The sequence below is a fragment of the Sylvia atricapilla genome, chromosome 22 (assembly GCF_009819655.1).
Source record: "Sylvia atricapilla isolate bSylAtr1 chromosome 22, bSylAtr1.pri, whole genome shotgun sequence".
Classification (NCBI taxonomy): domain Eukaryota; kingdom Metazoa; phylum Chordata; class Aves; order Passeriformes; family Sylviidae; genus Sylvia; species Sylvia atricapilla.
In genome coordinates, this window is record NC_089161.1 from 6,669,845 (window position 1) to 6,684,175 (window position 14,331).

Below are 14,331 nucleotides of genomic sequence, written 5' to 3' on the forward strand. Positions count from 1 at the left end.
AATGTTTTTATTTATTTACATATTTTTAGAAAGAAATTACTGGTCATGGGTTCTATTAATTCTCTTCATTGATTAGCATTCTGTCTGCTATTGGTTATGGATTTCTCACTCCTCATGCTAAGCCGGGCCACATTCTTTAGTTCTTTTATCATCCTTTTCTCATCTTTTTCAATTGGGAATCCCCAGCTTTCCAGGCCTCAATCTCCTGTGTATCTTCTGCTTACTCCAGTGTCCTTAAAGAGGCATAAATTTAAGATCCCAGATGTCCAATCTTCAAATCCCTTTAGCTTTATTGAAGCTTGTCAGGGTTAGCTTTAACAAACTCAAGGTTTCAGTGATTTAATGATCACCGTGAAGCTGTAACTTGTGCTGGCTAAAAGTGGGCACTGCTTACAAATAATTACAACAATTAATTTTAAAACAGTTGGCAAAGTTACATTTCCAACAGGGGGGCATTTTCTTGGCAGGGGCTGCCCAGGGAGGTTTGGGCACTTGGAGGTGCCCAAGGAAGGCTTGGACGTGGCACTCAGTGCTCTGGGCTGGGGACAAGGTGAGGATCACCCACAGCTTGGACTTGAAGGTCCTGGAGGGACCTTGGAGGACTTTTCCCGCGTTAATGTCTCTGAGATTCTTTGCTCCTCAGCACTCACCCTTTGCCCCGTTGCTGTCAGGGCAGGTGCCCTTAAGGAGGGAAGTGGCAGCACAGGCACCTCCATGCAAAATAATGATGTTGGGAATTAATGGAGAGAAAACAAGAAGAACTTAAGAAAGAAAAATGGGGATTTAGGCGTCTGGCCCCCGCCACCCCGCCGTGCCACAGGGCGCGCCACACCCTACATGGCGCCTTTCCTGAGGGCGCCGCCACACTCAAAATGGCGGGCACCCCTTCCGTTAGCGCACAACATGGCGGCGGCGGGGGCACTTCCGGGGCGGGCGGAAGTTCGCAGAGCCAAGATGGCAGCGGCCGCGGTCGGAGTCTCCTTGAGACGCGGAATCCCCGCGGGGCTCCTGCGGGCCGGGCCTCGGGCGGTGAGGGGCCGGGGCGGCCGCGGGGGCTGGGGGAGCTGGGAACTGAGGGCAGGGAGGCGTGACAGAGGCGGCGGGGGGCTGCAGGGGTCCGGGGTGAGGGGAGAGAGAAAGGGGGTGAGCTGAGGGGGAACTGTGGGGAGGGAGCTGGAACCGGCGTGTGGGACATGGCAGGGGCTGTGCGGGAACTAGGGATGGACAGGAGGGGAGGGCTGGAGAGACGGTGGAGAGGGGGCTGGGGGCGGGAGGAAGGGAAGTGAAAGATGGGAAGAGTGGGTGGGAGAAGGGGAGGGGAAGGAGCTGTGGGGAGGGTCTGGAGGGGGCCTGTGGGATCGGGAAGGGGCTGTGCGGGAATTGGGGTGGGAAGGGGGAAAGTTTCAGAGGGGGCTGGAGGGGGACTGGGGTGCGGTAAAATCTGGGAAGAGTGGATGGGAAAGCGGGGTGGGCTGTGAGGGAATAGGGTCAGCGGCAGAGGGAATAGGAAGGGGAGAAGGGGATGCAGAGAGGAGGCAGCAGAGATCTAGGATGAGGTGAAATCTGGGAAGAATGGCCGGGAAAAGGGGAGTGCTGAGGAGGGGCTGGGGGCAGAGAGCAGCTGGAAGGACCTGGGAAGGGGTTAGGGGGAGGTAAAAGATGACAGGAAATTTGGGGGGTGGTTCAGGAAAAGGTCAGGAAGAGCAGTGGGAACCAGATGTGGAATGATCTTGAGACAGTGGAGCAGGGAAGGAAAGTGGAGCCCTGGAGAAGGTTGGGAAGAGAAGTGGGAACACTCCAGGAGAGGGTTGGGAAGAGCAGTGGGAACACTCCAGGAGAAGGTTGGGAAGAGCAGTGGGAACACTCCAGGAGAAGGCTGGGCAGAGCAGTGGGAACACTGCAGGAGAAGTTTGGGCAGAGCAGTGGGAACACTCCAGGAGAAGGCTGGGCAGAGCAGTGGGAATTTTCCAGGAGAAGGCTGGGCAGAGCAGTGGGAACACTGCAGGAGAAGTTTGGGAAGAGCAGTGGGAACACTGCAGGAGAAGTTTGGGCAGAGCAGTGGGAACACTGCAGGAGAAGGCTGGGCAGAGCAGTGGGAACACTCCAGGAGAAGGCTGGGCAGAGCAGTGGGGACACTGCAGGAGAAGGCTGGGCAGAGCAGTGGGGACACTCCAGGAGAAGGCTGGGCAGAGCAGTGGGAACACTCCAGGAGAAGGCTGGGCAGAGCAGTGGGAACACTCCAGGAGAAGGCTGGGCAGAGCAGTGGGAACACTCCAGGAGAAGGCTGGGCAGAGCAGTGGGAACACTGCAGGAGAAGGCTGGGCAGAGCAGTGGGAACACTCCAGGAGAAGGCTGGGCAGAGCAGTGGGAACACTGCAGGAGAAGGCTGGGCAGAGCAGTGGGAACACTCCAGGAGAAGGCTGGGCAGAGCAGTGGGAACACTCCAGGAGAAGGCTGGGCAGAGCAGTGGGAACACTCCAGGAGAAGGCTGGGCAGAGCAGTGGGAACACTCCAGGAGAAGGCTGGGCAGAGCAGTGGAGCAGGGCCGTGGGGTGATCCTGGCACAGGGGAGCCGGAGCAGCTCCCAGGAGGAGCAGCAGGAGCTGCAGGGATGTGCTCAGAATTCGGGAATAACTGGGACAGGGAGAGCTGCTGGGATTTGGTGGATGTAGGAGCAGCTGAGGGTCAGAATTCCAGGAATATCAGTCTTGCTCCAGGCGGGGGGAGTCCCAGGATATCTCTATATGAAATATTTCCATTTATATTAAAATACATGTCTTTTTATCGGTGTATGTTTATATAAACATGTAAATATATAAATATTTGTGTAGATTTATATACTTGTCTTTTTTTCTTTTATATGTATCTATAACTATAAATATACACATATGATGTGTGTATATACATATATCTACAGACATTATAGATAGACATATCTAAGTAACGTATATAAAATGTGTGCATAAAGATATACAGGCATAAAATACAATTAAATTATTGTAATGACACATACAAATACATACAATTTACAAACACATATATAAATATGTGTAATTTATAAACTATAAGTAGAATAGATAAATTCATCCCATATAAGATGCATTGTATACGTTATATATGCATATATATGTGTGTGTACATATAAATACATAGAAATATGATATGTCCTATGTAATAAGCATCATATAAATATATACATATAATATATGTAGAATACATCGAATGCATAAATAGAATATAATTTAAAACACAATATATAAATAAACATATTGTATCATTATAATGACAGTCAATATAATATACAAATACATACATATAATTTATAAATACATAGAATACGTATAAATTCATCCCATGTAAAATGCATTATATACTTATATATACGTATGTGTGTATATATATAAATATATACAAATATGACATGTTCTATATATGTAATATACACTGTACAAATGCATATAGTATATATAGAATACATAGAATATATCTAATACATCAAATATATAAATACATAGGCTATAATTTAAAATGCAGTATATAAATAAATATGCGATTATATCATTATAATGACAGTCAATAGACTATACAAATGCATACATATAATTTATTAACATACATATAATTTATAAAGAAAATACACAATAAACAATGGACACATAGGTATACACACGTATAGATGTTTATGCATGTGTATGTTTATCTATATATTTATAAACACATACATACAATATATAAATTCATCCCATATAAAATGCATTGTGTACTTACATATATCTATATATGTGTATATATATAAATACATACAAAAACAATGTGTTCTATGTAGTATGTAATATACACTGTATAAATACATAGAGTATATATAGGTTATACAGAATATATAGATACATAGACTATACTTTTAAACACAATATATAAATAAACATATAATTATATCATTAAAATTACAGTCAGTAGAATATGCAAATACATATAATTTATAAACACATACATATAATTTATAAACACATATAATTTATAAATAAAATACACAATAAACAATGGACACTTATGTGTACAAACATATACATCTTTGTGCACATATTTTTATATACGCATTTTTATAGGTAACTATATATAACATAAAATGTGATATATAATGCAATATATAATGTATAAATGCATACAATATAATAATAATAATGTGAATACATATAGCATACAGTGTACACATATATTTCCACCCGTTACCAAGTGTAAACATCATGTTTATATATAGGTCTGTGTAAATATATATGTAGTTATTATATTTGTATATCTTTATAGATACGTGTATATATATTTCATATGTTTTTTAGTATATATGCACATATCCATCTCTATATCTCCTCCTGGATCCTCCTGATGGGGTCTCAGGCTGTATTTCCCTGGATCTGGGATGGGATCTGGGGCTGTTTTTCCCATGATCTGAGGCCGTTTTCCCCTGGATCCAGGTGCTCCGGGAGGTGCAGACAGCGGCAGCAGCACCACGGCTGAAGAAATTTGCCATCTACAGATGGGACCCCGACAAGCCCGGGGACAAACCCCGCATGCAGACCTACGAGGTGGACCTGAACAAGTGGGTATCCCTTGGGAATGGGGCCTGGGAACAATCCCAGCTGCAGGGAATGGCCAGGGAGGGGCTGCTCACCTCTGGCACAGAGCAACTCCTTGTGGGCACAGCCACTGTGGGTGTTATCCCAGGAAAAGGCAGATTTTCCTGAGCTCCTGTGGGGCTGTTTTGCCCTGCCTGATGTCTGACAGTGCCACTGTCCCAGTAGGGAAAGGTGACAGTGTTGTGACATCTGGGGGCCTGCCCGTGTCCCTGGGGTGGGTTAAGGAGGTGCTGGTGCCTTTAATAAACTTGATTTATTTGGGAAGTTTGGGGGCTGCTAAAGAAGAGGGAGAGTAGCTTTTCCCATGGCCAGGTGGTGGCATGGCAGGTGTCAGGAGCAGTGACAGGGGACAGGGTTTGAACTGAAAGAGGTGAGATTTGGGTGGGATACTGGGAAGAAATTCTTCCCTATGAGGCTGGCACAGAATTCCCAGAGAAGCTGTGGCTGCCTCATCCCTGGAAGTGTCCCAGGCGAGGCTGGAAGGGGCTTGGAGCCACCTGGGATAGATGAAGGTGTCCCTGCCCCTGGGAATGGGATGGGAAGGTCCCTGCAATCCAGCGTTCTGGGATTGTGTATTCCAGAAGGGAATTCCATGTGCAGCTCACCATTCCCAGGGAGAGAAGGTGGGAGCTTTATCTGCTCTCCCCGTGGTTTATCCACACCTGGCTGTGGTATCCCAAAGCTGCTCCTGCTTCTCTGGGATCCTGGGAAGGGCTCAGAAACCTTCTCATGGATGCTGTGCCTGGATTTCCCTGAGCTCCTCCAAAAGAATCCACCCCAAACCCTTCCCAAGGGCTCCCACTCCCACCCAGCCCCTACACAAAACCCACAGGAGTGACAGCTCCGGTTTTGGGGTGGCTTTGCCCCAGTGAATCATCCCTGGGCGGTGCCCTGGTGTAAAAGGACAGAAATTGTCCTGAAGTGTTTGTCCTGTGTCCCTCGTGACTCACGAGGACAGGCAGGGCTGTCACAGCCTGACCCCAGAGAGGGGAAAAGGGACCAGGTCACTGGAGTTTGAGCTGGCTGAACCCTCAGTGGTCAGCACAAGAGAGTCTGAGCCCCACCCTGGCCCTGGGCTGCCCTGCTGATCCAGAGATCCCTGCTGGATCCCTTTGGGCGACACAGAATTAATGGGAGCTGATGAAAACCCCTTTAGGTGGTGCTGAGTGCGGGTGCAGAGGTCAGACCCTGAGTGTGGGGACTCTGCAGGGTCGTTAATCTGGGATTTGTGCTGCAGGTGTGGGCCCATGGTGCTCGATGCCCTGATCAAGATCAAGAACGAGATGGACTCCACACTGACCTTCCGCAGGTCCTGCAGGGAGGGTAAGGACAGGACATTCCTGCCTGGAAGGCTGCCTGTGCTGATTGTGGGACCCCCATAGAGCTCAGAACCCCCTCTGTGGGGATAAAACACACAAGTGAACCAGGGAGCAGAGCTCACGGGGTGTAATGACACAGTTCAGAGCTGCCAGCTCCAGTAATTCCTTCCACAGCTCCCAGTTGTTCCAGTTTCTCTCCCAGTCTGGTTCATCTGCTGCCTCGCAGTACGTGGGGAAAGCCAGGGAGAGATTCCAGGAGGGCAGGGGTGGAATGGGAGCGAGCAGCAGGGGCTGTGCCTGTGCTCCTGTGGAAATCAGACTGGCTGGGACTGGGAGAGCACTCGGGACTTCGAGGAACAGCTTCAGGAATCTTCTCCTTGGCCCTTTGGCCGAGGGCAGGGCTGCCTTGAGGAAAAGGGCACACTGGTGGTTTGAGGTTGTGGCTGCTCCCAAATCTGGTCTGGAGCTGCTCTCAGACTTCCCCTGGGAAAAACTCCTGATTCACGGGTCATGCTGGGCTGCTGAGCTGTGGGATTGCATTCCTGGCTGGAATGACCCTGGATTAGGGTTGTGCTGGGCTGCTGAGCTGTGGGATTGCATTCCTGGCTGGAATGACCCTGGATTAGGGTTATGCTGGGCTGCTGAGCTGTGGGATTGCATTCCTGGCTGGAATGACCCTGGATTAGGGTTGTGCTGGGCTGCTGAGCTGTGGGATTGCATTCCAGTGAGTGTGGATTAACAAGGTGGGTCTGCAGGCAGGGGCAGTCTCAGGGCAGATGGTGCCCGGAGGTGTTCTGTCTGGGGTGGGAATGGAAAGCAGCACTCCTGAGGCACCTTTTCCTCTGGAATCTGCACAGCAGGGCAGGGATTACACCCGGAGTGGAGCTCCCAGACAGCCAGATCTCTTCCTGAGCTGGAATTCACTGCCCTGAATATTTTCCCTGGACAAGACAGATTTTCAGGCCGGGCTGGTTCCATCCTGCCCCTTCTGTGGCACCCTCCAATCCCACATTCCTGCTGCAGGCGCGTGCTCCTGGCTCTGCAGCCCTGCTGCCCTCCCCAGCTGGCTGGAAAATACTTGGGAGCCTTCCTGCAGTGGGAGGAATAACCTCGTGGCTGGGACACGGTCAGAGGTGTCATTTCATCCTTTTGTTGGGCTATTTTTGTGCCCCTGCTGTCCCTCCTCTCACCTTTGGGAGGGCAATTTGCACCCTGGGAAGGGGCACAAGGGGAAGGAGCTCCTGCCTGGAGGAAACGGGGCTACATTCCTGAATTTTGGGGATGATTTGGGCAGTTTTATTCCCCTTTAGTGAGGAGAGGCTGTGGGAGCTGGGCATGTTTATTCCAGAGATGAGGAGGCTGAGGGGGGATCCTGCCAATCCTTACAAATATTTCCAGGGGATGGTCTCAGATTCTTCCCAGTGGTGCCCAGAGACAGGACAAGGAGCAGCTGCCACAAATTAAAACACAGAAATTCCAGCTGAACGTTTGGAAAAAGTTACTTCCCTGGAGTGGAAGTCCAGCTCCAGCTTTTAGAGGGGAGAAAGGGCAGAGTGAGGTTTGTGAAGATTTTGTGAGTTTGCTGTCACTTGGATCCATCCTGTGACCTCCAAGGGTTTGAAAGAAAGAGCAGTATTAGCCTGGACTCCAGGTTTTAGGGAAAAGGGGTGCTGAGCACCTCTGACAACTATTTCTATGAGTAGCAACATATTTGTGGGTTTGCTGCAGCTTGGATGTGTCCTGTGACCTTCCAGCACAGAAAGGAAGAGCAAAACCAGGCTGAAGTGTGGCTTTTAGGGGCAAAAAAAGTTAGACAGTGCCCTGGGAGGTCCCAGATCTCCCACTTTGGAGAGTCCCAAACCCTGCTGGACACATTCCAGTGTCACTCGCTCCAGGGTTGGACTGGATGATTCCCAGAGGTCCCTTCCATCCCTGCCAGTCCCGGGATTCTCTGACTGAGGAAACTGCAGCAGTTTCCCATGTTTTAATGCCATTCTTTTGTTTTATTTTTTGTTTTGTTTTGTTTTATTTTTAATTTTTATTTTATGCCTCTTTTGGCTCTCACCTTGTGCTTCTTTTGCTCTCACAAACCCAAGAGTGGAGCTGGATTTCCTCCCCTCCCCAGATAACCCAAAAGCTCATCAGGCCAGGCCACCTCATTTTCTGCTGGGGAAGGAGCTTCCCTGTGGAAAGCATGTTTTGGTGTTGATGGAAGCAGCTCCCATGTTTGATCCTTACTGAAGGTCAAAAACGTTTGGCCCCAGTGGGGAATTCCAGCGTTTTTCCTGTGTGGGGTTTTATGGGATGGATGAAGATCCTGCTGGAGTGGGAAGGAGATTTTTGGGTATCCGGTGGATTGGGAAGAGGTTTTTTGGGACCCAGGCAGGTTGGGAAGAGGTTTTCCAGGACAGGTAAGGACACTGATTGAACAAGAGGGGATGTTTTGGGATGAGTGAGGCCTCTGGAGGGTCAGGAAAAGGCTTTTCCAGGACCAGTGATGAGGTTTCCTGGGATGAGTGAGGACCCTGGTGTGGTGAGAAGAGATTTTTTGGGATAAGTGAGGATCCCAGAAGGTTGGGAAGATCCTTTCCAGGACCAGTGATGAGGTTTTCTGGAATGAGTGAGGACCCTGGTGTGGTGAGAAGGGATCTTTTGGGATAAGTGAGGATCCCAGAAGGTCGGGAAGAGCCTTTCCAGGATGTTTCCTGGGATGGGTGAGGACCCTGGTGGGTTGGGAAGGGGCTTTTTGGGACCCTGGTGGACTGGGAAGAGTCAAGTAGAGTTTCTCCAGGACAGCCCAGGGCCATTTTTGGGACAATCCCACACTTTGGTCTGCTTTCCCCCCTCAGGGATCTGTGGCTCCTGTGCCATGAACATCGCTGGGGGCAACACCTTGGCCTGCATCAAAAAAATCGACAGTGACCTCAACAAAGTCACCAAAATCTACCCCCTGCCCCACATGTACGTGGTGAAGGACTTGGTTCCGGTGAGTGCAGCCCCTGGCAGCGCCCAGGGGACACCCTGGGGTGGGGACCAGGGTGTGGCAGGTGCCACCAAGATCAGGGCTCACATGTCCCTTGGGTGGCTTCCAGTAACAAATGTGTCCTGGCCTGGAATGTGGCAGGTTTGGGGAGGGAATGCCACCTCCTGGTCAGGTTTTGAGGTGTAAATTTGGGGTGAAACTGTGCCAGGAGGGGATTTAGGTGGGATATTGGGAAGAGGCTTTGCCCCTGAGGTTGGGCCTGAAGGGAAGGGTCAGGGCCCCACAGCTTGGACAGCAGGGGTGGGGTTTGGGGTGGATCCTGGAGGGGACATTCCCTGATTCTCCTCAGCCCCATAACCAGATTCTTATGTTTTCCTGCCCCAGGACCTGAGTAACTTCTACGCCCAGTACAAATCCATCCAGCCCTACCTGAAGAAGAAGGACGAGTCCAAGGAGGGCAAGGAGCAGTACCTGCAGTCCATAGAGGACCGCCAGAAACTGGTCACTGCCATTTTCAGTGGTGAAACCTCTCCCAGAGCAGCCCAGGGTCAAACCTGAGCGCTCAGCACCTTCCCATTCCCACTGTGATCCCAATCCCAGAACATGGGACACGATCCCCAGATGTGGGACACGGCCCCACAGCTGCTGGCTCAGGCTGGGACCTGGGCTTGCCACGGGGTTCTGATCCCATTGCCCCCTGTGAAATTCCTGCTGGTGGGAGTGCTCTGCAGGTTCCAGGCTGGAATATCCCAGTGGGGAGAGGCCTGGCTGTGCTCTCAGCTCAGTGGGGTTTTGCAGCCTGGAAGGCTCCTGGGAAAAGCCAAAGTGCAAGATCTGGAGTGTGTGTCTTGAGCAGGGGGGATTATGAGGGGATTTTTTTGAGGGTGGATGAGGAACAGCTCTTTGAGAGGCTGATAGCGTGGCCAGGTTTTGGGGTGGGTTTCCATGGCTGCCACAGGGACTAGCAACAGATCAGGAGGGGTTTTTCCTCTGAGCTGCCAGGATGTATCCATCATTCCATGATCCCGAGCTCAGCCTGGCCCTGCTCTGCTGTGGGGGCACCAAATTTCCATTTTGGTGAGGGAGAGGTGAATGTGAGCAGCAGGAATGTGAGGCTGAGCAAAGAGGATTCAGAGAAACACTGGAAGTGTCCCCTTAGTGTCTGCAGCCAAGCTGACATCCATAATAGCCCCAGGTGTGACACCTGAACAGCCCCAGGGCTGGACAGCCTGCAGGGATCTCTATCCAGAGGCAGCAATTTGTTCTCATGCCCCATTTCCCAGCTTATCTGATCCATGTGTGAGCACTGAAGGGACCTTTCCTGCCCTCGGAGTCCCTTTCTCAGCCAGCTGGGAACAGGGAAACCCAAAAACCACACCTGGAAAACCGGCTCTTGATCCCGTTGCTGGAATTCCTTTCCCTTTGGGATCAGCCTGTGTGCAGGAGAAACTTGGATTTGGCTGAAAGATTCCTTTAAATCCTCGATGGTTTGGAGTGGTGCAGTTAGAAATCAGATTTGGAGTGCACAGAGGGAACTCTGCCCTCGGTGCTGGCAGCTGTTCCCAAAGGCTTGTTAGGAGCTGCTGGGAATTCTGGCACCAGGAATCTTCCTGAACTCAAATTTTTATCCCAAAACAACTTTCAGGAATGTGAATTAAGCCAGGTTGGGCTCTGTGCCTGGGAGAAGTTGATGGGCCACAAGGAGGCTCAGGGGACCCTGAGTTCCTGTTTCCTGTCTGGGATGAGGAATCAGCTCCTTACTCCAGAAGGAATTAGCAGAGCTGCCTGAGTCACTTCCACGTAGGACTAAACTCCTCCTGTGCATGGGACAAAAGCTGTCCATAAAAACAGGGAAGTGATCCAGGACCGTCCCCATTTCCGTGCCAGGGGTGCCCTCAAAAGCCAGGCTGCACCTTGAGCTGGCCCTGACGCTGCTGGGCAGACTTTGCTCTCCCTTCCCTGCTGAGCAGCCCTGGAATTGTTGACTTGGGACAGATCCATGCCCGTCCTGGCGGGGACGGGCTGGGGGAAGGTGGGAGTGCAGGAGAAGCAGAGGCAGGGCTGCAGGAGAACCCAGCAACTTCCCCTTCCTCTTCAGGCTGTGCCCCTCCCCTGCTGTCCCAGATCCCTGTTCATTATGTGGGTGCTGGAACCATGGAACACCCTGAGCTGGAAGGAGGCCACGAGGACCATGGGGTCCTGGCCCTGGTCTGGGAGGTTTGGGATTGTTCCCCTCAGGAACTGCCGCCCCACAGCAGCTCTGCCCCACACGGGGGGCTCAGAGCTGCTCGGTGGGGACGTGGGGGGGATCCCCTGTGTCACCAGCCCTGCGGTGACAGCCTGCCGTGTCCCCTCCCCCTCACAGGACGGGCTCTATGAGTGCATCCTGTGTGCCTGCTGCAGCACCAGCTGTCCCAGCTACTGGTGGAACGGGGACAAGTACTTGGGCCCCGCCGTGCTCATGCAGGTGAGGACAGACCCTTTGTCACTTGGCTGGTGACACGTGGCCGGTGTTGATGCCCCGGAGCGCCTGCCGAGGGCAGAGGCCACACAAGGTTAACAGAATAAACGTGGGTATTTGTTAAAGGCCTCCACAGATACACCTTGGGCAGTCAGAAGCCTCCGAGGCTACACCCAGGGTGGGCGATGGTCACGAGTTTTTCAGACAATTATAAATTTGGTTCATTTGCATATCAGAGGTTAATCCTCCAATTAGAGCTTCAGGTAATGAAGTCATTTACCCCCAGTTTGCTCCCCCTCAATTCACTTCTGTTTTCACTTCTCGGGGCCTGAGATTGTCAGATGTCCTTGAGGTTCAGGCCCAGAGAGGAATTACTTTGAGAGAACAGCAGCTGGCACTCTGCGTGGAGTTTAGGGTTAGGCACTAATGCAGTCCAGGATTTGAAAAACACAAAAGCTGAACCCTAAGGGATCGGTGTAACCCGGCCTGGCCCAGCAGTCCCGGGTGGGCGGGGTGTTGCCGTGGGATTGGGGTCTCCAGCTGGTGCCAGCGTGGTTCCAGCAGCGTTTGTGTCCCCGGCCGTGCCCAGGCGTACCGCTGGATGATCGACTCGCGCGATGACTTCACAGAGGAGCGGCTGGCGCAGCTGCAGGACCCCTTCTCGCTGTACCGCTGCCACACCATCATGAACTGCACCCGCACCTGCCCCAAGGTACGGCACGGGGCACGGCAGGAGGGGCCACGGGGCAGGGTGGCAGTGCCACGGTGTGGGATGGAGGGGATGTGGGTCAGGGTGGCAGTGCCGTGGTCTGGGATGGAGGGGACGTGGGTCAGGATGGCAGTGGCACCCCCGCCATGGCACCAGTACATAGCACTGTCCCAGGCTGCTCCAGCCAGACCTGGGCACTGCCAGGGATCCAGGGGCAGCCACAGCCTCTCGTGGAAATCCATTCCAGGGTTTCTCCACCCTCACAGAGAGGAAATTGTACTAATATCCCACCTAAACCAGCACATGGAATTATTTGCATTGGAAGGTACCTCAAAGTTCCTCTGATTCCATGGGTAGGGACACTCCCACTATCCCAGAGTGCTCCAGCCTGGCCTTGGACACCTCCAGGGCTGGAGCAGCAACAGCTTCTCTGGGACTTCCATTCCAGGTTCTCCCCACGCTCGCAGAGGGATTTACCCCACCCAAACCTCCCCTGTCAGTTCAAACCATGTCCCCTTACACTGTCACTGCCTGTACCCATCCCTCCTTTTCACAGGCCCCTTGAGCTGCGGCAAGGCCACAGCAAGGTCTCCCCACCCCTTTTCCACGTCTTTTTGGAATTCCTGGTGGTTTCCATAGGAAGAGACCCCTTTAGGTGCCAGTTTTCCCGAAACTTCCCCATTCTGCTGAGCCTGGGGGCACCCAGAGCTCCCAGCAGAGCTGGTGTTGGGATCAACTTTTCCTTCTCAGCCTTTGCCCTGGGGGCTCCTCTGACCCCAGGATTTGGGAGCAGGGCCCTGCCAGGAGTGCTCCAGGGAATTTCTGAGCCATTCCTGTGGAGAACCGAAGGAACTTTCCAAATGTGGCTGTGCTTCTTCCCAACACTGCTCCTGGGACCCGGGGGAGCTTTGAGAGTTGAGTGAGCAGCTGCTCCCTGTCAGGACTCAGCCCACAGCCTTTATCATCTCAGACCAGGAAAACCTCACATCCTTGGGGTCAGGCTGTTCCCAGGCTGCGGCTGCCTCTGGAAATCCAAACACCCGTAAAAACCTGGAATTCCGTCCTTTATCTCCCTTTGATCCTGATCAAAGCCTGGCTCCCAGGGGAGAGTTTGGCTCCAGGGGCAGGAGGGGAGCTCCAGCTCCGCGTCCTGCTCCGGGCTGGGCCACTCTTCCCAGGGAAACTGAGGCTGGAATGGGGCAGAGCTGCACTCGGACCCTGTGGAATTCCCAGCCTGGCTGGAGTCGGGGCTGGCCCAAGTGTCCTGAGGCTCCCTGGGCTGGAAAGGAGGATTCATGCCAGGCTGGACTCAGATCTTCAGGGGAAAAAGAGGTGTTGAGCAGCTCTGTAACAAATATTTTCATGAGTAGCACCACATTTGTGAGTTTGCTATGACTTAAATCTGTCCTGCAGTCTCCCAGCACAGAAAGGAAGGACAATATCAGCCAAATTCCCGCTTTTTAGGGGATAAAAAAATGGGATGACAACACATTTGGGAGTTCACTGTCACTTGGATTGTCCTGTGACCTCTCCCAAGCTTTTAAAGAAAGCACAATATCAGCTCAGTTCGAGGTTTTAGGGGAAAAGAGATGGAGTAGCAGCACATTTGTGAGTTTACTCCTGCTTGGATCCATCCTGTGACCTCCCAGCTTTTAAAAGGACAGATTGAGCCGAATTCTATCTTTTTTGGGGAAAAAAAAGGTGGAATAGCAACAGATTTGAACATCTATTACAACTGTAATCCATCCTGTGACCTCCCAGGGTTTGAAAGGAAGGAGAATATCGGCTGAATTCCGGGTTTTAGGGGGGAAAGGTGGAATAGCAGCAGCTTTGGGAGTTCAGTGCAGCTCGGATGGGGAGGAAGGAGAGGGAGAGAAGGAGGGGAGGTGCTGCAGCCCCCAGAGGCGCTGACCAGCCCCTCCCACAGGGGCTGAACCCCGGCAAAGCCATCGCCGAGATCAAGAAGATGATGGCCACCTACAAGCAGAAGGCAGCGACTGCGTGAGGACTGAGTGACCCCGGGGTGACCCGCAGTGGCCTGGAGTGACCGTCACACCTGGGCAGCTCCAGCAGGGTGTTACCTGGACCACGGTTACCTGTGCACCTGCAATAAAGGCTGTAAAGAACAGCTTGGGCTCCGTCCTTTATTCATCATTTATTAGTCGTTTATTAGTCATTTATTAATTCCCTTCATGGAATGTTTTACTATCCCAAACCTCTCAGGG

At 51.7% G+C, this 14,331-nt stretch overlaps 2 protein-coding genes across 2 annotated transcripts in view; one reads left to right on the plus strand and one right to left on the minus strand.

The window, feature by feature from the left end:
• The window catches only part of CROCC (ciliary rootlet coiled-coil, rootletin), a 94,052-nt gene that overhangs the window by 28,029 nt on the left and 51,692 nt on the right, over window positions 1-14,331 (minus strand). The gene's annotated exons all lie outside the window — the stretch shown is intronic.
• On the plus strand, window positions 939-14,234 carry SDHB (succinate dehydrogenase complex iron sulfur subunit B). Its single transcript, XM_066334431.1, has 8 exons — window positions 939-1,029; window positions 4,473-4,597; window positions 5,872-5,957; window positions 8,803-8,939; window positions 9,321-9,437; window positions 11,302-11,403; window positions 11,987-12,109; window positions 14,034-14,234. The coding sequence occupies exons 1-8, from the start codon at window positions 955-957 to the stop codon at window positions 14,109-14,111; spliced, it is 843 nt and encodes a 280-aa protein (XP_066190528.1). The 5' UTR covers window positions 939-954; the 3' UTR covers window positions 14,112-14,234.

Coding starts and splice junctions, on each gene's coding strand:
- SDHB (XM_066334431.1), top strand. CDS start 955: ATGGCAGCGGCCGCGGTCGGAGTCTCCTTGAGACGCGGAATCCCCGCG. Junction 5,958..8,802: donor CCGCAGGTCCTGCAGGGAGG/GTAAGGACAGGA, acceptor TTCCCCCCTCAG/GGATCTGTGGCTCCTGTGCC. Junction 9,438..11,301: donor TAGAGGACCGCCAGAAACTG/GTCACTGCCATT, acceptor TCCCCCTCACAG/GACGGGCTCTATGAGTGCAT.